This window comes from Sitophilus oryzae, unplaced genomic scaffold (genome assembly GCF_002938485.1).
Source record: "Sitophilus oryzae breed Bouriz unplaced genomic scaffold, Soryzae_2.0 scaffold_926_pilon_pilon, whole genome shotgun sequence".
NCBI classification, from domain to species: Eukaryota; Metazoa; Arthropoda; class Insecta; order Coleoptera; family Curculionidae; genus Sitophilus; species Sitophilus oryzae.
In genome coordinates this window covers 1,511,071-1,535,272 of record NW_022147557.1, presented here as the reverse complement: position 1 = coordinate 1,535,272, position 24,202 = coordinate 1,511,071, and the positions used below count along the sequence as shown (strand labels likewise).

General features: G+C 30.8%; 1 protein-coding gene across 1 annotated transcript in view; it reads left to right on the top strand.

The window, feature by feature from the left end:
• The window catches only part of LOC115890795, a 143,259-nt gene that overhangs the window by 104,505 nt on the left and 14,552 nt on the right, over positions 1-24,202 (top strand). The window contains exon 4 of the mRNA XM_030911138.1: positions 18,864-19,077. Coding sequence (XP_030766998.1) covers positions 18,864-19,077 — 214 coding nt within the window. The remainder of the gene's footprint in view (positions 1-18,863; positions 19,078-24,202) is intronic.

Genomic DNA, 24,202 nt, shown 5'->3' with positions numbered 1-24,202 from the left:
ACAAATTGTAATTCTTAGTGTTTCATTTTGATTACTTCTAACTCAGGTTGTTTTACTTCGATGTGTAAAAACTTTGTGAATTCTTCTTACAAAATAACTTTAAAAATTAAATTTTCGTTTTCTCTTAGTATTATAAATAGGAAAATTGCTAAGTATTTATATATTTCAGTTTTTTTTATTATAAGGTTAACATGTTTGAGACCGTGAACAATCAAGTCGTAATTAAAAAATGGGAAGTCTTGGGGTTATTGTATTTAGAGTACTTCCATATGCACCCTCCTTAATTTATAACAGCCCCATCATCTGACAAGTTCATGACAAATAAATAGAACCACGTCACCTTTTTTCGTATGGTCTGATTTAGTGCATAGAAATTTTAAAACACGTTTAAATTAAGGGTGCCTTTCAGTAGTGAAAGGGGTGAGGATTTTTTACACACTCGCACCAAGGGTCTGTAATTCGATATGTTTGCTTATATGTATTAGAAAATATTACAAGAGAAAATAAAAATATTTTTTGTGAATCGAAATTGACAGTTTTTGATATTTATTTGAGATTTGAAATAACATTCTTTTGGGCACTAGTATCTAAAAGTGACACTTGTTTAGGCACTAGTGCCTAAAAGTAAAAAATGAAACGTTAGAAACAATGAAAATATTTATTTATTGGTAAAATTATTTAAATTATTAAAGTGAATAGATAAGGGGCATCCAACTTTTCGTCTCTAAGACAAATGCAAGTTGTAGGAGTCGGAATAAGTAAATTTCTTCAGGAAATAGGCTAGCAATACCTTTTCTCTGAAATTCTCAACATGTTTTTCTTTGACCCAGGTTTCAAAGTTGTTGTAGGTGGTCTCGTATAAGCTTTTCGACTTCTCGGGCACTATAACGTGGATAGCGCAGTTTTCATTTCATATAGTTTCAGCAGCTTGTTGAATATCCAAGGACTCGTCATTATCACTCATTTTTTCACAAAACTTTGTAGAAAATACGGCGACGTTTGAACCTGACAAAACTTTGTCGTTAAACAATGCATAAACAATGCCTTAGAAACCGATTACCAGAACATTTTAAAAAATGTTTAAAAATAAATAATAATAATCGCATGAAAATCTCAAATTATCCGCTTTCACAAAAAATCTTGTATGGAATTCGTTGCGAAAAGAGTGTTTTAAGCACTTGACGCATTGTCCAATTTTGCGTCCCGTGCTTAAAACACATTCATTTTACAATTTGTTGCATAAATAGCTATTTCGGATTTTTTTCTGATATTCTATCTATTATGCAGAGTTTTAATCAGGTTTTATGATAAAAATTTATCTAAATTTAACTTACCAATTCATAATATATCTAATTTAATTTATTAATCTCGGATACTTTTAAAAGTGTCATGAAGAAAGGTATAACATAACCATAGTTTAATAATTCCTTAAACTGTGATATAACCAATGTAAATATTATAATAAGGCAAATATGTTACTAGTATGGAGATCATCTTTAAAATTATATCGGGTGGTGCATTTTTCTTGAAACAGAAAATGCCATGCAATTTTTGAATTGTCCAAATATTGGCTCTCCTGTTGGTTTGATGACTAAGTCGTAAATAGATATTTTAAAGGTCTGGGTATACCAAATTTGAACAATTTTGGACAAGGCGATTTTATCTAGTTTAAAATGCATCTATTTTTAAATTAAAACTGAATAGGTAAAACTAGGCAGATCTTAATATGCCAGCCTAGTGTTTCTACTCCACCCGGTATACTTTGTTAAACACCACGTTGTCTTCTAGCAAGCCAATAGAATGTGCAGTACTAGGCCCTAGTACTATGGCTAGTATGGCTCAGTACTAGGCCCTATTTTGTTTCTTCTTTTTATTAACGACATTGCTAACATAAACATCAGTTGTAGAATATCTCTTTTTGCGGACTACACTAGCTTCACTTGGAGCAACAAGGACGTCACGGCACTTCATAGGATTATATCAAATGACTTAATCACCATTATATCTTGGTGCGATTCGAACCTCCTGAGTCTCAACATTTCTAAAACTAAAGCTTTGTCGTAAAAAAACTCGCTGCAGCCTTTTGTACTTAACAACACCACCATTGACGTCGTAAAATCTGTAAAATTCTTAGGGCTTGTTGTAGACAATTCTCTGAAATGGGACATGAATATTAACGCTTTGTGGAAAAAATTAAGCTCTGCCTGTTTTGCATTAAGATCTGTTTCTAAGGAGCTTAACTTGTCAGTGGCTAGAACTGTATATTATGCACTTTTTGAGTCGCACCTCAGATATAGGTATATGCCCTTCCATTCGGGGGTATATGTTGTGCGACTCTATTTGACCGCACTTTCAAGCCCCGAAAGAGAGCTGTTCGTGTGAATATTCACTGGGACTAAAAAGCAGAACTCATTGCCAGGACTTTTCTAAAAAATTGAAAATATTAACTCTTCCTTACTTATTTATATTTGAATCCGTTTGCCTAATACGTAAGCATGTATCAGCTCCTCAAGAAAGGCCATCTCATACTTATCCACTCAGGAACGCGAAGCAAGATCTTTATCTATCTACCCCTCGAAAAACTCGAAAGAAAAATACACAATCACCAGCCATTTGAAATCAAATCCATAACATCATTTTCTTCATTGCGCAAAGTATTGAAATCGTATTTACTAGACAAGGCTTTCTGCGCCGTAAATGACTTATATTTTGATAAGCGAATTTGATCTTGTAAACACTGGTCTAATGTTTGCTATTGCTAATTGATATATTTATTTGTATTATATTTACCAATGACATCCAAATAAATTTATTTAAAGGTCATTGATATTTACTATAAACTAACTAAATATTTTTGAATATTATTTTTATTTTTTTATTCTTTGACATTGTAAACATTTATAAATGTTTATTTTAAACAATACGACTGACAATGTTATTTGTATAATGTTTTGTATTCTCTATTGTTTGTTTATTTGTTTACTTTGTGTTTAGTTTACCTTTGTCTACAAATTGTAACATTTTTTGACAATAAAGGCATTTATTTACTTCATTTGTTCTAGGTTGTAATAGAGTAAAATGTTTTATTGTGTAGAGCAAGGACTATCTCTGCCATCTACTACGAAAAATTTTTGCAATAATCGCTGCAACCTTGACACTATAAAACTTACGTAAAAGTAATTCCATGACACTTTGTATTAAAGACAATGTAGCGACATATTTTTTTTATAAAAGGCAACCATCAGAGAGAGAACAACAAAAAAAAACACGAAAATATGTATGTATGACCTATGTAAAACATTTCCAAAGCACCTTTTTACGTAGAATTTAATGGTTTAAGTATAATTTTTCTAAAATTAATAATTTAAGAATTATCAACAGAAAATTTGATTTTTTATATAGGACACCCTGTATATTTTTAATTTATTGAAAAGAATTTAAAATTACCTTTTCAAAAATATAACACACTTGATATTTTGCTCGATTCCTCTTTGAGATATAGAGTATATAAAAATTCGCCCGCTTTAAATGAGTAGGCTTTGAACGGCACCAGCTGTAAACCGGCAAAAAAATCTAGCTGTGCGCATCAATTAAAACGAAAATAATATTTGCTATGAGAGATGCAAAATTTTATAACTATCTAAAATATATTTAACCAACATCAACACATTTAAATTATATCTAATAACAATAAAAATAAATAGCAAACCAAGACATAAGACTTTGCTACAGGTGTTCGACATATCGACCTGGATATTCTGTTATGGACAGACGGGGCAGTTTTTGAACATTTCTCGCAGAATTCATTAACTCAGTAGGGGTGAAAGATACCCTCTCATAACTGCTAAGTATTTCTAATTCTTGTCTAGATTATACGGAAGAATAATGAACCTTTATTTTTCCGCAAATATATCCATAGGATTAGATCCATGGGCACTAAGTCAGGCGGCTTCGACGGCCAACGGCTGGAATCTTGGTTAGCTATTCAATTATTCTTGAAATTGGATGCAAAAATTTTCTGATAACTTCAGTGTTCAGAGGCGGTGCGTCGTCTTGCTGGAAAAATATGTTTTCGAGTTCCATTAAGGGATATCATCAATAAGGGGTCCAAAGCCTACTAGTTAAAAGTGGCGAACTTTTAAAAATTCTGTATTTCGAAGGGGATTATAACAAAATATCAAGTGTGCTATATTTTTGGAAAGGTAATCTTAAATTCTTTCAGTTAATTAAAAATATAGAGGGTGTCCCAAATAAAAAATCAATTTTTTTGTTGATAACTCTTAAATTATTAATTTTAAAAAAAAATATACTTAAACCATTAAATTCCACGTAAAAAGGTGCTTTGGAAATGTTTTCATAGAAATACAAAATTTTCCATAGCAAAAAAGTTACAGCGATTTGTTAAAAATGCACATTTTTGAAAAACACTCCGTAACTCCGAAACGGTAACAGATATTGATGTGCGGTTTTCACTATCATGTTTTTGATGAAAATTGGGCTCCAGACACCGATATTAGTTTTCGTCTATCTCCTATAGAAAACCGTGTTTCCATATAAAAGCGTCGAATTTGACCCACCCTGTACTTAAATGATGGCAAAAATAAAAGACTTACATTATATTTTTAGGGCCACAAACAAAAGGAATTGTCTAATTAAAACACATATAACAAAATGATAACAAATTATAGTTTGAAAAACGTTTTGATAATAATTTGATAATATTATGATTGGCGCTATGACAACGACAATATTTTTTGAGAATTTGACAATAGTATGCAATGGCCGTTGGTAACTATGGAAACTACAAAAATTCTGATTTAACGCCATCTGGCAATAACTAGTAGCAACTTCTTAACCTAAAAATTAATTGCACTACCACCTAACGCCTGAGGCTGGAATTATTTTATTTGAAATTTCCGTGGAAACGGTGGAACCGCTTTTGCTATTTCACCCTGGATGACGGTTAATTTTGACATTCGATTTATGTTTACAGGCGCCTACTATGTTTCTATATGCAAAATATAAAAGACAACCCTCATGGTTTTTGATGATATTTCTTTTCATTTTATTGACAAATAAATATTTCGTTTCCGTAAAAAAACTTCATATAACGTAGATTACACAATATTTCCTAAAGAAATGGTACACATTTAATTTTATAACATCCTGCACTGGAACTCACAACGCTACGTAATGGTTTCCGTTATCATTTACCTTTCTCAGTGCTACTAATTTCTCACCTTTACCTGTCGAGTAAATGGTAACTACTGTTAATAAAACCCAGTTAATTAACTAGAATAAAAACACACTTAGACTGCTAATTTGAATGGAGTTAAAGAAGATTGTTAATAAGTATTTTATCTAGTGATTATACAGCTGTCGGTTTCTAATGGAAAATCTTAATTAATTAATATTAATACGGTGGTGATTGGTAAATATATTTTTTTTCAAGGCAATTTAGTAGCAAATTTTTGATAAAAAATGGCTACTAAAAAGGCTTTTTGTCAAAATTACTTACCATAAACTAAAATAAGGAGAGCAAATTATAATAAGAGGTATGATATGCTTATAAATATTTATTTATGACAGAAAATGTAAAGTATGAGACAAAAAATTAAAACTATATTTATGATTTTTTTGGGGTAATCATGGGATTATGGAGAAAATAGGATTGAAAACTACACTCAGATGCAAAAATAACGCAACGGAGAAAATTTTAGTCAAATTTAAAGTGTTATATTTGTGTTATTTTTATCCCTATTTTTATGAATTTTTTAGCAAGCTGTACAGGGTGTCCCATTTTGGTTGATATCATACGGTATCTCCGTTATTAGTGAAGATAGAAGGGTGCGGTTTGCACAAACCTATCTCACTTTTTTGTCAAACGGAAGATGCCGTAAACAAAATTTTCATAGCCCTCTTCGTTTCCGAGCTACAGGGTCTTTTTGAAAATTTTGCAATTTGGGACACCTCCTGTATCTCTGATATTTTTAAAGCTATCGAGAAGGTGAAAACTGTTTATTGTAGAACTTTTTACGTAGAATACAGGCGTAGTCTCTTTTTCTACCAAAAAAATATTTTTGAAAATATGAACTAAAGTTATGTTTTTTTAAATGGAACACCCTGTATATTTATAAATCATATGATCTGTCTTGCCATAAGCTTCTCAAAAATATATATCACTCTATATTTATTTTCACTATTTACTGCAATATTTAAAAGTTTTTATTAAAAGATCATATTTATTAGTAGGCCATGATTGATAATAAAAGAAACTAAAGAATTATTAAAAGTATACTGCTATCTGTCTCTTGTTTTATTTTGGGAGCCGCTAATAAATTCTTTATATGTTAGGGAAACTTAACTCTCTACCGCTATTTGTAAATCTTGGAATACGTGTATACGTAAGAATAATCTATCGTATCGGAAATTTTAGATATTCCTTTAGCTAATTTACGTGAAATATACTTTCAGCAAGATGGGGAACATTCCCCCTCATAACTATGGAAATATTAGAATCTGTTAAATTATTATTTTTCAAATCAATGAATTGGAACCAATGAACGCATATTGATAGCCTCCTCGATTCACGGATTTCGCCGTTCTCGATTTCTGATTTTGGCGATTTTTGAAATACGAAATATATCGTGGGCACTACAACAATGTCGAACACCTGAAAAATGCTTTAATAATTCAAGATTTAGATATTTGCAAACCCATCCCGTTATAAAAAAAAAGAAAAATATATTCACAGTTTCAGTGGTAACAGTTATTTCAAAAATAAAATATATCAATCCCAAATAAATTTTAATATGTGTATGACTATTTTAGTAAATACCATTTTGATTTTTTGTTATTTATCACGGACTAATAAGAAAATGATATATTTTAAATATTGCAGTAAATAGTGAAAATATATATAAAGTGATATATATTTTTGAGAAGCTCGTAGCAAGACAGATCATACGATTTATAAATATACAGGGTGTTCCATTTGAAAAAACATAACTTTGGTTCATATTTTCAAAAATATTTTTTTGGTAGAAAAACAGACTAAGCCACTGTATTCTACGTAAAAAGTTCTACAATAAGCAGTTTTTGCCTTCTCGATACCTTTAACAATAACAGAGATACAGGGGGTGTCCCAAATTGCAAAATTTTTGAAAAGACCCTGTAGCTCAGAAATGAAGAGGGCTATGAAAATTTTGTTTGCAGCATCTTTCGTTTGACGAAAAAGTGGGACATGTTTGTGCAAACCGCACCCTTCTATCTTCACTAATAACGGAGATACCCTATGATTTCAGCCAAAATGGGACACACTGTACATAATTATATCAACTTTAATTCTTGTACTCAGTTTTTTTAATTTTTTTTAAGTTTAGTATTTGGCATATTATACAGGGTTACTTGAGGGGTTGTTTTTTTACCCTAACTTTAAAACACCCTGTGCAATAATTTCGGGTGTCAATTTTCCTAAATTATAATTTTACGGTCAGAACCATGAGTCCTGAGCATTCTGTTTTTTGGATCATGTCAATACATACTTTGGTTAATTTTTAAGAGCGAAATGAACTTGCCACCAACAATTTCCAATTTTTTTCAATTATCATTTTTTTTGAAATTATTTTTGAATATGACAAGACGGCTTTGGTGATTATTGTGAACTATACACTATACTATGAACTGCCCATCATGTTCGACGTTTGGGAAATGCTTGGCAAAAGGGTTAAAGGTCGCGAAGCGTTACCAGCTTCATTAAATGAACTTTACTTGGTTCTTAAAAAAGAATTGGAAAACATAAAGCAATATGATATATGCAGCCTCAATGACAGTACGAACGGACATATACAAGCAGTTATATCAACCAGGGGAAGTAATACAAAGTATTAGGGTATTTTTTACAATTTCTGTTTTCTATTTGAGTACTTGGGTATTACAGATTTTTTCTTTATTATCCTTAGATTTGTTATCGTTATTAATGTTTATTAAAACCTAGACTGTATCGTTTTTAACGTTTTTTAAATTTAGTATAGAGTATCTAATGCAATGCAATATCACGTTAGGACAATAGTCACCAAAACCATCCCGTCATATTAAAAAGTTACATCAAAAAGTAATGATAATTGAAAAATTGTAAATTGATCGTGATCAATTCATTTCTCTTAAAAATTAACCAAAGCATTTATTGACATGAATCAAAAAACAAAATTTTCTGGACTCATGGTTTTGACCGTAAAATTATATTTAAATTTAAACACGAAATTATTGCACAGGGTGTTTTAAATTTAAGCTAAAAAAACAACATCTCGATTAAACCTGTGTATTATGCCAAATATTAAAGATTATAAAAAACTGAGTTTACGAATTAAAGTTGATATAATTATATACAGCTTGCTAAAAAAATCATGAAAATAGGGGTAAAAATAACAAAAATATAACACTTTAAATTTGACCAAAAATTTCTCCGTTGCGTTTTTTTTTCATCTAAGTGTATACTCTGTTTTTTTTTCTCTGGTAAGATTTCGACAGACGATGACAGATAAAAAGCAGATGTCCCATACCAATCTATTTATTTTACTAAAAAAAGTTTCTAATAATTTTTAAGTTAACTATGGAAGGGTTTAAATATAAATCCGTCATGCGTCGTCTCTTTTTGTGTTTAACCAGTTTTATTGGTTTATTTCAAAAATGACAGATCGTATTTCAATTTTATTGGTTTGGCGGAACGATGAACGACAAACGGACGCCGATGCGTATGAACTCGCCTTTAGATTTTTGACGCTTGTCAAAGTCTTGCCAAATTAAAGGTTATAATTTTGTGTCAACTTTTGTCAAATACCCTGCGTTTTGGAAGACGATGCATTTTGATTCGTGTTATTACGTGTGTTTTGTGTCTTTTGAAGTCAAGTGGAGGAAAAATCGAGTGAAAATTAACTGTAGACCCAGAGCACAGTCTATGGTTAATACTCGCTGCCCAGGCAGAAATTCTTATACACCAATAAAGTTACCATCAATAAAGTTTGTATACCATTTCGTCGTAGATAAGTGCATCTCGTATATGGTAGAAGGATCATACTAAACACATACTACAAACTGGAATAGCTGTAAAATATCGATATCACACGATAGGTAAATAATGAATTTTAGTACTGCAGAAAAATAATGTCAAAAGGTAAGTGTTATTATTAATAAAATAGTTTGTTTTATTTATGTTGTTCTATTTATTCCTGTGGAATATTACAAAGTCCAAATTTGTATTTGTACATAAGTTATATTGATAAATATAATCATAAATGCCGGAAGTTTCATGAAGCTTCGAAGAAATAGTTGGATATCTCTTCAACTAAAAGACATTTTGGGATGCGGTTTGGACCAAGTTTTAGACGAATCTATTGTGATTAAGATGCTGATGTGGTTTTCGAAAATATATTTAGCGAATTCTCGTATACAGGGCGTTTTATAGCAGCGTGAAAATTTGATCAAGAATCTTTTTTACCGCAAATTTATAATTATTAAAAAATCGAAATTTTTATCAAGTACGACGAGTCTGTATTGAAATTAGAAAAAACAAGTTGATCGTTTTTTTATTTTTTTTTGGTCTAAGGAAAATACGAAGTTTTTTCGAAAAATATGCATTTTTAGTCATACGTATGGCCCTAAATGGTACAAAAAGCTTTGTACATGCTGCATATGCCAAACAATTATTGATATAGAGTATATCTAAAAGCAGATAACTAACACAAGTTAAAACAAAACTTCAATCAGAATAATATTTTTATTTATAAAATAAGTAGATAAATTATAATAAAATTTAACTTTATTTAATATTAAATATATTTTTTGAACACCCTGTATACCTCGGTGTCCTAATTTCTGTACAGCTAGTTTAAGATACACGCTATATCAATATATTGTGGGCCTATGCAAACTGTACAATGCGTTTAGGACCCGATGTATGACTATTGTTTACAATCCGGCAATTTTGCGGATCCGCGGGATTGATTGCTTTAATCCCGCGGGGTTGCGGGATTGACATTTTGGTGCGGGATTGCATACCCTAATTACACCATATCTGCAAACCTTCAACTACCGAAAAGAAACAAATCACGGACTAAAAAATTTAACAGGGGTGATCAAAATATCGTCTCTTCTATACTATTTGCTCTGTCTAAAAGAATAATTAAATTCATAGTAAATAGTCATATTTTGATTGAATAAGTTTTTCAGCATTTTTAGGGTTCCGTATCCAAAAGGTAAAAACGGGAACCCTATTACTAAGACTTCGCTGTCCGTACGTCTGTCACAAAAGTCTATCTTATGAACTAGACAGTTGAAATTTTCACAGATAATGTATCTATGTTGCCGCTATAAGAACAGGTACTAAAACAGAATTAAATAAATGTTTATAAAAAAGTACTTTCACTAAACATTATATTTTAAGAAAGAATTTTACATAGAATCTCAATCAAGTCCTCGGTGTCCGCGTGGTTAAAGCGTTAGGACTTTACGCTGCTATGACGTTGGAACCGTAGTAAGGCAGGTTCGAATCCTAGTCACGGCGACTTTTTTTTAATCGTTTTTTTTTAATTTTTATGTATTTTTACATATTTATTTTTACTTTTTACATATTTATTATTGATTAATACAATTTTTAGTAATGTGTTTCTTCGTTTTTTTTTAATTACTTATACGCGCATTCAAAATTTCAGCTAAATCGAAAAAAAAGTTTATAATAATATAGTGTCTAATGTTGTATATAGATAATGAATGGTGCGGAACCCTTCGTGCGCGAGTCCGACTCGCACTTGACCATTTTTTTTATATATCAAACGATGAAGTTACTTGTACAGTTTTAGTGAATAATGAAAAACTTGAAAAAAATATGTGTAAGAACGAAATATCAAAAAATATACATTTAACAGAGATAAAAATCAAAATGTCTGCATTGTTGATATAAAACCACACTGAAACTACAACTAATATACTATATAATGTGATATATCCGACGATTTATTAGTACGATACATCGAACAATACACGCAAGTTATCTCCTACAACAGTCCATTTCACACCGGCTTATCCCGAGGCGTCGTGTTCAGTGCCCGGTACCACTTTTCCGTTCGCGATGCAAACAGACAGAAAGAAAACAAAACCACCCACCCGCAAAACCGTATCTCCTCGTAAACCGTGGAACCCCCGCCTGGGTACCCATCGGATGGTATCCGAGACACTCTAATCTATTCCATAAATCTTCTCTGTACGGTACATACGGTACAGCTGAAGATCTGCGCGGATTGTATCGAAATGTTGGTGTACCGAATGCTATGTCTACGAATTTCTGATTTTTGGGAATGCTATTCAGCAATATAACTGAAACTTCTGCTAATGTTGTCAGTTAAACTCTAAGAATATACCTAGCTAGAAATAAAAATGGACTCTGCCATACTGAAAAATGGTCCTACAGAAGTAGCGCCATCTATTGGGCTTGTTTTAAATGGATCGAAGCGCGGGCTTTTTAAATGAGCGTATTTATTGAATTTTACTCTAAAATATATATATATATATATATATATATATATATATATATATATATATATATATATATATATATATATATATAAGCTATATAAACCGCTTATAGGTTATATATATATATATATATATATATATATATATATATATATATATATATATATATATATATATATATATATATATATATTTAAAAATATAATTAAATTTAATTATTAAATCTTATTTTTTTACACAAATTCAACAATACTAATAACAAGTATCGTTGGGATGTGTAAAAAATAAAAAAAAACTAATTGTATAAAATTAAAGTATTTCACAACCAAACCAAACCAAACCAAACCAAACCAAACAGTTTACTTTTATTTAATTTACCTACACTAGTTTAATAAGTAAGTATTTATTATTTCATCAAGAAAAATAAAGAAGTAGTTCTTTGGTTTATATTACGATGACTTGTGGATATATTTGATTTTCTGAAAAGAACCAATTAAGGCAAATTCATTTTCTTCACTTCCAACGACAGGTTTTTAGGTTTTTGTCTAATAGGTTTTTCATATACCACACTATCAGCTCTGCGAAATAGGAAAAGTAGCTTTTCAAAGGAACGCTTGTCAAAAAAATTCTTATTTGGATAACTTTGAGCATAAACTCTTCAGGCCGGCAACCAATTGTCCTCACAAAATAAAATCACTAAGTTCTAGTAAAATATCCATTCCTTCCGCTAGCAGATACTGCTTCATTTTTCTTGATAAAATAATAAATACGTACTAATTAACCTTATTGTAAGCAAATTAAACAAAAATAACCTGTTATAAATTTAAATAAAGTCTATAAACTAATGTCGATTTTGAAAATAGCTACTAACTGTCACTAGAAAATTGTCATGGTGACACCAGCCATCTTGAATACAATTTTATTGGAAAATCGCTTTTTATTCAAAATCTGAGCCAGATAGGTATAGGAACCACTAACATAGTTTGAAAGAGCATTAAAATCTGCTTCGACTTATTTAAAAAAATACATAGTGTTGCCTTTGAAATAACAAAGTTTTTATATAAAATATATCCTTAAAATAAATCAGTAATTTTTGGTACCACTGTATAAATTTAAGGAAGCAATAATAATTTTCATTTTTATTCAGCATGCATATTTAAGTATCTTTAAATATCTCAAAAACCAAAGATTTTAAACATATTTAATCCCTATTATAAATTCCTTTTTTTGGTCCCATGAATCCAAAAATTAAATAAAATACCGGGTGTTTCATAAGAAAAAATATAACATTGGTATGGATCTTAGTTCTGAAACACCCTGTATATTTCAAATTAATTTTAAATTGTGCACATTACCTCCCCACATACAGCCATAAAATATTTTGTTTCTGCATCTTTCCGTTTTCGTATAATCAACCGAAGCGAATGAGGTGCGCCACCCTGTATTACCCGAGAAAAAAAAAATAGGAGGATAACCTCCAAAGAGAAATGAGATCCCCCCATCAATAACATAAAATGTAAAAAAATGCCTCGCAACACAATTCTTCCACTATAAAAAGTTGTGAGATCTCTGTAAGGCACCTATTCAACAATTTTCTTATAAATTGTTAGTATCAATATTAGTCATCTTTATTTTTGTAATAATTATAATGACTCGGCAATTGCACAACACTATAATTATAAAAGAATAATCTATAAGCGAAATAAAACTAAAAATCACCACAATACACAAAAACATTTTACTTTTGCATTGGACGTGCATTTTGCTAACCAAGTGTCTTGGTGTATTGTGGTGATTTAGTGTTTTATTTTGCTGTTGTAACACCAAAAGTTCTAACCCCTAACTGTAATAATCTATCATTTCGATTACTAAGTAAATCTAAACAGTGCCCTTAAGAATAAAGTTTTTTAATTAGTAGAGAATTGCAATTGCCAAGTCATTATAATAATTACAGAAATAAAGATGACTAATATGGAAACTAACAATTTGTAACAAAATTGTTGAATATGTGCATAAAGAGAGACTAAATAAAACAAACTGACTTGGTTTTACATGAGATCTCATAACTTTTTATAGTGGAAGAGTTGTGTTGCGAGACTTGGCATTTTTTTACATTCTATGTTTTTCATGGGATTAGAGGTATTTCTTTACAAAGTATCACTAATTTATTACCAACAGATCTATAAATTGTCACACTCGTTCAGAGAAGAAGACGTAGGTAAAATCTTCAGACCACAAGTCTGCTTTAATCCTACGATCACCCGAACTCGTTTCAGGGCAAGGTGCTATCAAATTTCCAATTTACATATGCATATAGCTTTATACGCATCCAGATATCGTTATATTCTTTACAACATAATAAACGAAGCATTTACGATTGGAATCTTCGAAACAAGTATATTGCATTTCTCGTAATGAATTTTCTTTAATAATATCCGGAGGATTTTTAGAAATTTTAATTGAGTAGGTGTGTTTTTATGTCTTTATCCGAATATAGGTCTTACGTGTATTTTTAGTTCTAAATATTAATTCTGTAAGCTCATTCAGAACGAAATTAGTGGTTCAATTATACGTTATGCTTAGAAATTTACGATCATTCGCAATGTCTAAAAAAATACAGCTAATGGTGCGTTTATAGGTTGCTTAGAAATTTAGGGCATTCGTTCGCGCTTTCGGATCCGTTCAAATTAAAAACTTATTTTTCGGCGAATGAATTGATCCATTTGTGCGCGCACAGCAGAGTTGTGTTGGCGAAAATAATGGACGATCAAGAAATAGTCGAGGCTGCAGTCATTGTTATGCACAGCTTAATTATTAAAAAGGAGAAAAATCGAAAACATCGTCGCTGGTGGCAAACCCAAATTTTTAGAAATCGATATAATTTACTGCAACAACTTAGTATCTGAGGAGGGCTATGATCAGTTCAAAAATTTTACAAGAATGACCAGACCCGACTTAGAGTATTTACAAAATTTAATAACACCAAAAATTACGAACAAAAGATACAAATTTTAAAATAGCAATTTCATTAATATCGACATATTCAATATTAATTTTATTTACAAGATCTTGCCATGCGTTTTTTTTTTTTTGATTTTTTAATAATACAAAGAATGTTTAACATGCCATAATATAGGCAACTTTTCATATTCTTCAATTAATGATAACGAAGAATCATTGATCCTCTCGATAATTTTAATAAAGAAAACGAAAAAAAATCACACACGCACGCACGAATGCAGACAAAACAAATTGCCGGTGCAAACTGAGCGTTCGCGCACACATAAAATCCCTTTGAGCACCCACCAAAAACCGACACCAGACGGCTCACGTTCGCGGCTGCTCGCGCACAGACAGATCCAGAGTGAGCGTGCGCGCACAGCCGTTTACACTTGAGCATTCGCAGAGGATCAGTGCGTGCGTGCTCAAGTCTAAACGCACCATTAAATTAATAGAATATTCCAGCAACAGCTTGCGATAGTCAGTGTATCCATTTAGAAAACCTAATAATTAGCTTATAAAAGAATAAATTTTTTGTTTCCAAACACAATTTCTCTTGGCGGAAGATAATTAAAGACCAAAATATCATTTCTCGCAAATTTTGACATATAATTGATGGCAAAATTTAAAAGTTTGTTAACTTTTTCTTCTAATTGAGAATTACTACCAATAATTTTGACGTTCTGAACTTTTTGGTTAATTGAAACCACTAATTTTAAGGTTTTGAATGAAGCTTTATATATTATGCAGAGTCCTACAACAGTGCGTCTAATCATCTATTGGTATAGTAATAAGCTTACCTATTTAAACATACACACAACCAAACTTATACGGAATCACTCTTTATTTCTGACTAAATTTCTTGCAAATATAAAAAATGGTATACAACTTTAAGATAAGGCTTTTTGTTGTAAATAGACATTATAATAAAGAATAAACGACTGCTGCGATTTATTTTCTTTTGAATTTTGTGTTCAGTAGTAAAATCACGATTGTCCGGTAATTTTCATTTAATGTAAAAAAAAAATAAAAAATGCCATATGTTGGATTAACAGCTGTACAGAGGGGAAGAATTATTCCTCTCACCGAACAAAGAATGCTCCAGAAAGACGTAGCAGAGATAGTAGGCGTTACCCAGGGTGTTGTATCGAAAACATATGGCAGATACTTGGAATTAGGAATACACAAGGATAGGCTACAAAGTCATCAAAGAGTCACGACTGAACAACAATGTTTCTCATCCAGAGCTACAAAGACAACTTCTGGCAGCTACAAGTGTGAACGTTTCAGTTGAAACCATAAGAAAAAGGCTTCGTGCACGAGGGTTTTACAGTAGGAGAGAGTTACGGATCCCACAGTTATCTCGGCAAAATAAAATTTACCGGCTAAATTGACGCCTTCAACATCAAAACTGGACAACTGAGAATTGGAAAAATGTTCTTTTTTCAGATGAGACCAGAATTGGCCTAAGATCAGATAACCATCGAATTCGGGTTCTCAGAGCTCCAGGAAGACGAGCGAGACTTCAGGCTGCCAAATCTGTACCAAGATATAAAGGAGGAACTGTAATGTTCTGGGGAGGTATTATAATGGGAGCAAAAACTCCACTGTTACCGCTTCAACAAATTTTAACGGGTCGGAGATATGTTGATTTGGTGCTAGAACCAATCGTTAGTCTTTGGAGAGCTGCAATTGGGGATAATTTTAACTTCATGCACGATAGTGCACCTCTCCATACCAACATAGTGACGAGATAATATCTTGAAAAGGAAGGTGTCATAGTTTTGGACTGGCCTGCCTATTTACCAGATCTAAACCCTATCGAACACTTGTGGGACTAGCTCAAAAGAAGGGTTAGAGCTCGTCGAAACAATCCAGGAAATCTCGTACAGCTTATTGATGCAGGATTAGCAGAATACATACCCCAAGACAACGTGGATAATTTAATAAGAAGCATGCCAGTGCGGATAGAAACTTGCATAAGAGCTAGACGTGGCAACAAGGAATATTAAAATTATCAGTTTTCTTGTTTTTTATGCTTTTTGGCCATTAAAATTTTAAATCTTAATTTCGTTTCAGGAACCAAAAAATACCATTTTGTTTATTTCTGCAACTGATTAATTTTTTTATTGCTATATGGATTATTTTTCATTAAAAGTCATTGGTAAGGGCTGAGTTTTATTCATAAACACAAAATTTTCATACATCTCAAAAATTATGAACAATAATAGATGATTCTATATAAGTTTGGTTGTTTGTAAATTGTAATCGAAAATTGTTTTGGTGGATCAAAATATCAAAATTGTTAATATAAATTTTCTTTTGTTTTCTTTAACGGAACACCCTGTATATAGAGCTTTTGCAGATATTTGAACTACTCTATTATATACGGCCTCTTCAACTACAAATTTTTATCTAAATCTTTGTTAAATTTTAGCTTTGTAATATCTGCGAAACTGTTAAAAAATTTCAAAAACCCCCCGTAATAAAAAAATGTTAATTTTTTATTTCTTCATGTGTCCTACAACGTCCTTTATGTTTCCGAACAGTAAAGAATAGTAGTGTTCTATATAAAATAAGCAACTAAGTTGCCCGTATATATTATGAAGGTTCAGTATTAATTTTGACTCATCCTGTAAAAATTTTCGTGTAAATTTTAAATTAAGTTTAAGCTTCTATAATAGTTAATTTAATTGTGCAAAATGCTATATAAAATCTGTTTTTGACATATGCAAGAAACATGTTTTAATGAAACTATTTAATATGTCTGGTGTCTCATTTAATAGGCTGCAAATTTGATAAACAGGGTTAGTCCTAAATAAGGACAAATATTTTCATGATTAGTAGATCTCGATAAAAGAAATTATTTTCACTTTACGGTTTTTTAAATAAGTCCAAATTAACGAGATATTTTACTTTAAAAATTAAAAAGAATATTTTTTTCGCTTAAATTTTAACCACTGGTTCTTTTTTGGGCTTTCTTTCTTGTAAATTTAATCTACTATAGTCTGTCCAACGACAAGATCCTTGATAGTGATAGATATGTCTGTCATTTTATTTTCAAAGTAGTTTATTTTATTTTACAAAGAAATAAGTTGGTACAATTGGAATGTATAGCAGAAAATATATTTAAAGTTTGAGTGACAAGTGATTACTTCAAAATATTTTGAAAAAAACTATAAAATTAAAAAAATCTAATCGAGTTATTTTATTAAAAACAATTACAGTATCTGTTAATACAAAACAAGCAAGGGTGTATTTTACAAAACACCACAGCAAAAAAAGATATAAAATAAATTCCTGCTCTCAAGCCGTGTTTCAAGCTCAAGCAACTTTCTGCATTTATTGTTACATTTATATATGTATAATTACTCAATATTATGATTATTATTTACCTATCGTGTGCTGCTATTTTAGGTACTCCAGTTTTTGATATCATATACAAGATGGTATACAGATTTTATTTGTGGGTAATACAACTTTCTGTCTCTGGGCACCGAATATTAACTCTAAACTATGGTCTAATTAAGTGTTGAATTTCCCCTTTAAGTTTTTCTCCACTTAATTTTAAAAAAACACGTAACACACGTAATAACACAGTCCAAAATTCAAAATATTTATCATTTCTATTTGACATAATTTGACACAAAATTATAACCTATAATTTGGCAAGAGTTTGACAACTCTCAAAAATCTTAAGTCGAGTTCATACGCATCGGCGTCCATTTGTCGTTTATCGTTCCGTTAAACCAATAATATTGAAATATGATCTGTCATTTTTGAAATAAACCAATAAAACTGGTTAAAAACAACAAGAGATGACGCATGACGGATTTATATATAAACCCATCCATAGTTAACTTAAAAAATATTAGAAACTTTTTTTAGTAAAATAAATGGATTGGTATGGAGGTCATCTGCTTTTTTTCTGTCATCGTCTGTCGAAATCTTACCTGAGAAAAAAACAGAGTATACCTATATTGCTATATTATGAAGATATTATGTTTTTTAACTAAATATTAAAAAAAAAATCCGTAAATTTTCAATTTTTTTGGCGAAAAAAAAGCATAGACATGTTTCTGGGGTCGAAATATACTACCCCTAAAAATATTTGCACGTATTGGAGACTCACCCTGTATTCCCCCTTATGGACACCCTATAGGTAATATCTAAGTAGGTATATGTATTAGATCATCTAAACATTCAATAGCTATAATTCAGTTTAACAATTGTTTAATATTTTCCGGAAATATGTATAATATAAGTAAACAATTTGTTAGTCATAAATTAGTACATTATTTATAAATAATATTAATAGCAATTTTTATTTTCAGATGGCCAGTATAGAAGTGTCCCTTTCCAGTACACCGCGCAGAAAAAAAGTTAGTCCGATATCTTTAAATTCTTCAATACGATCTATACCAAAAGAAATGGCCGCCAAAGAACTGGAGAATTTAAGAAACGCGCTTAGGGATAAGGAGAATATAATTCAAAGCTTAAAAGGTCAGCTTACCGTGCCAGGATTAAGACTAAATGCCATTTTGAATGGTAAGTCCCCTAAATTAATATTAAGTACCACAGATATTATACATTAGCCTATTTCTTTGAAAGGGATCACACTAAATCAACTTAAATAAATAAACAAAATACAGTTATATTTTAATTGAAAAAGTGATGACTATAAATCCTATGAGAACAAAAACGTTTATAGTAGCATTATACAGGGTAAGTCTTAAATAAGTTCAAATATTTTCAGGGCTAGTACATTCCAAAATAACTGTGTTATTTTACTTTAAAAATAACAAAAAATGAAATCTTGCTTAAAAAATGATAGGTACTTAATAGCTCGGTCAATTTAGACATTCGACGGTACAGAAATTTACAACAAGCTCAAAATGCGTGTAATTGTTTAAAACATAACTAAAAATAACATTTTAAAATTCCGAATCATTCAGGTGCCTGGAAAACAATTTATGCGAGGTCAAAATCAAAAATCTCGAAAATAACAATTTTTTCGCGATTTTCAGCAAAACGGTAAGTTTTATCATAAAATTACCCAGACAAAAATTATAGATCATAAAATTCTCTATAAAAATGTATCAACAGTTTTTTTCCATAGAGCCACTGTTTCTGAGATATAACAAGTCAAAGAGTTGTAATAGTCATAATATGCACATGTTTCCACGCCACCTATGAGGTAGTGTACTTTATATTGTGTATATACATTTTTTTAACGTCGGTTCCCCAGTAGGCCTATTCCACATGTCTATTGTGATTTTGTTTAATTGAAAACCTGAAAATTATTGCAGAATAAAAGATATTAGTAAGGATTAGAAATTATAAAAGGAATGGAAATACCTATTAAAATTAGAACTTTACTAGTCTGATCTTCTTGTTGTTGTTGTTCTTCTTCTTGATCTTCATCTTGTTCGTTTTCTTCATCCTGGATGTAAGTAAATATTGTCAATAGTAATATATCGCATGTTTCTTCGTTGATATCAAACGAATCCTCTACTATTGGTGATTCAACATTAGAAGATGACGGGCCTTGACAATTTGTATTGTAAACTAACTTCCAACCCCAGTCTTTTGGGTCTAGCTGATAACTTGGTAACATATCCGGAAAAGATGTTCATGAGCAGCAACTGAGGTTGAAGGAAGACAAGCTAATTGCAACTGTTTTTTATTTCGAGTGTTTTAAACGAAACATGCATATCGATACTTATCTAAGCAGGTTTTTTTTGGGAGCTCCGTACGTAGAAAGAAGAAATCGAATCCAGGAGGTGGTAATATCTTGTTGACTTGAATTACTTTTGTTGAAAACTCCAGCACATTGAACTAAGTCTTGTTTTCAAACATTTTAAAGATTGTTGTTTTACCCCTCCTGTAAAATGCAGACGTCATATCACAGCCAGTTATTGCGTGTAAAATAGTACATGATTTTGACTCTTTGCGAAACTGCTTGGACTGTTTTGTTCTTTGGTATGTACAAATTGTCAAGGCCGGTCATGTTCTAATGTTGAATCACCAATAGTAGAGGATTCGTTTGATACCAACGAAGAAACATGCGATACAGCACTATTGACGCAATTTACTTACATCTAGGATGAAGAAAACGAACAAGACAAAGATCAAGAAGAACAACAAGAAGAAGTATTTGAAGGTTATGAATCAGACTAGTAAATTTCTATTTTTTATTTATATATATTAGTCGGTTTAGAACGTTTTTCTACGTTGTCCGATACCCAATTTCCAGCCTGTTCTATTTTGTTAGCCTGTTCTATTTATTATTGTTTTCTTCTGCCCTTTGGTTGCCAATTGATTATTTTCTTGGGCCATCTAGTGTCCTTCATTCACTCTACATGTCCGTACCAGATCAGCTGCTTTTTCTCTATATCCTGTGTTATCGTACCTTCTATACCCATTTGTTGTTTTATGGTATTATTTCTTATTCGTTGTTGTCTTGAAATTCCCATTGATCTTCGAATGACATCCATTTCTACGGCCTCTATCCTCTTCTTGTATCTCTCAGTTATTCTCCATGTTTCTGCTCCATACAGGAGGTTGCTCTTTATCATGGTTTCATATATATTGAATTTTCTTCGCTTTGTTATTGATTTGCTCCATAAGATTCCATTTAGACATCCGATTATTTTTTTCGCGTTGATAATCCTTTTCTCTATTTCTCTGCCGTCAGTTCCAGTGTTAGCAAATGTAATTCCCAGGTACTCATACTCTTGACACTGCTTAATTTCGTGTCCTTTGTCCAAGTTCAAGTTTCCTTCTTGTGCGCCTATACATAGATATTTTGTTTTGGCTATGTTAACTGTCAAGCCCCATTCTCCGTATTCTTCAATAAGTTTTCTTAGCATATATTGCATATCGTCTTTGTCATTGGCAACTATTAGTTGATCGTCTGCGAATTGAAGTGTGAACAAACATTCATTGTCAAACTCTATGCCCATACCACGGATCTTTCTTTTCCAATTTTTTAAAGCGACTGCAACGTATATTTTAAAGAGAGTAGGGGAGATGCAACAACCTTGGCGCAAGCCTTTGTGTGTTGCAATTTTTTTATTTAAATCGCTTTTATAATTTTCAATACTTATTATATCTTTTATTCTGCAATAGTTCTCAATTAAACAGAATCATAATAGACATGTGGAATAGGCCTACTGATACTGGAAAAACCATGTTAAAAAAACGCGCTAAGTACACAACCTCATATGTGGCGTGGAAACGTGTTCATATTGTGACGATTATAACTCTTTGACTCGTTATATCTCAGAAACAGTGATTCTAAGGAAAAAAAGTATTGATACATTTTTTATAGAGAATTTTATTTTTTGATCTATAATTTTTGTCTAAGGTAATTTTATAATAAAACTTACCGTTTTGCTGAAAATCGCGAAAAAACATTTTTTTTTTAGATTTTTGACTTTTGACCTCGCATAATTTTTTTTTCAAGCACCGGAATGAATCGGAATTTTAAACTGTTATTTTTAATTTCAGCTTGTTGTAAATTGAAGTACCTTTACACTTATTTTTTGGTCTAATTTGACCGGACTATCAATTTTGAGAACCAGAGGATTTTTTCTGGGTTTTCTTTGTTGTAAATTTAATCTATATTATAATTTATTTAATAGACGTGTTTCTGGGGTGGAAGTATACTATCCCTAAAAATATTTGCACTTATTTAAGACTCATCCTGTATAGCACATTATACAGGGTGTTTCAAAATAAATGCAAAAAAAATAAGGGGCGATTCATTGATAAATAAAAGGTAGTTTGTTACTAAAGCTTTAACTATTTTTCTGACTTGGTATTTTTTACTTCTTTTACTAGGCTTATAAAAGTTTTCTTCAGTGCATGCACTATTTATTTGATAAATGCACCCAAAAAATGAATGAGTAATTAGTTTATTATCTTACAGCATGTCCCCGGATTGCCTTTACAAAAGGAAAAGTTTTTTATTATTGAAATTTTATCGATGAAAAATGCATTCTTCATAAAAAAATTTGCTTGTTCTAAAATGGCTAATCCCCAATAATGTCATATTATTGTAAGTATCATATTTTCCAATAACTATCATCACCCCTTCCGTAGCATTGAACTAAATAAATGTTGTGCTTCTTTATCATTTTAAAACAACAAAAAAACTTTAGGTTCATTAAAATTCTGTGAATAACAATCTATCAAAGAACGAAAACGAAGTTATATTACCATTTACCCATTTATATTATAGGTATTACCATTATTTTTTTATTATTTTGATTTTTAGAACTGGAATTCAATCATATATTCAAAAAATTTCAACCATATTTTCAGGTTTTCCTTAATTTTCTCTAAAACTGTATAGAAATTTAGAAAAAAAACTGAAAAAAAATTCTAAAATGGTTAAAACAAGCAAAATTTTTATGAAGAATGCCTATTTCTTAAAATGTCAATAATAAAAAAGTTTTTCCTCTTGTAAAGGCAATCCTGTTTATAATTTAGTGGAAATATAAAGATTAATTATGTCTAGACACTACAGACTTGATTTAATTATTATTGCTTTACGATAAAATCTTTTCAAGTAGTAAAAAATAATATAACTATGTGGTAAATATGTGAATGAATATTTGCTTAATTGTTTAGTCTATAAATTTATTGAACTATGATATTAAGTTGAGGCGCTTTTCCAAAGATTGTAACCGATAATAAACCTGCTAAGAAGACACAAAAAATTAAAAGATATATAAAGTTAATAAATAAACATTATAAAGGATTTCAAATTGTTTTGTCTCAGAGGATTCTAAATACAGCATGCATATTCACTGCAAATCTCTTCATATATTAAACAACTTTATTTCTAAATTACATAATAATATTTCCTTACTTATTAAAAGGTTATACGATATCTGTAAATATTTTAAGTACATAACTACAGACTTTCTCTGAAATTGATAGCCTGAAATTAATTTACAGGTGCATATTATCACATACAATGTTTTAATAATTTTGTCTTGCGTTATCTTTTGCTATAATTTCAAGTATTCTGAATGTACTAGCGAATAATATACAGTATGTTCCCGGATAGTTTTTACAAAGGAAAAAAAAACATTTTGTTAACTTTTGGGAGAATTTGCATTATACATAAAAGTTTTTGCTGCTAGTAAAGTGTACTTACTACTACTAAATTCCTTTTATACTTTTCTGGAGCATTCCGTACTAGTCCTATTACTAGTTTACACAGCTTATAATACCTTTTAAATACGGGGTATAATGCCTCTTAAGTACCATCGGCTCAATTTGCTATTTCAATAAGCTATGTCACTTAAATTCAAACCATTTATCCCAACGTATAGTTCCTTTTTTCGACCACTTGTTTCTCCAAACATTATACTTAATTCTAGATCCGATAGTCCAGGGCAAATTTTTTCCAATTTTTGCAAAGATCACATCACTATTCCTGAATGCATGCCACTTCGAAATGTCACCACTCCTCCCTGGGAATTAATTGCCCCATCAATGAATAATGCACTCATCAAACTAGACAAAAAAGCACCCCTCCATCTTTAATAAAATCGTCATTTTACGGTATTATTCAAGATCTATCTCCAGATAATATAATATACACGGACGGTTCCAAATTCTCCCAGGCAGCAGGATGCGCCGTATTACATAACAATAT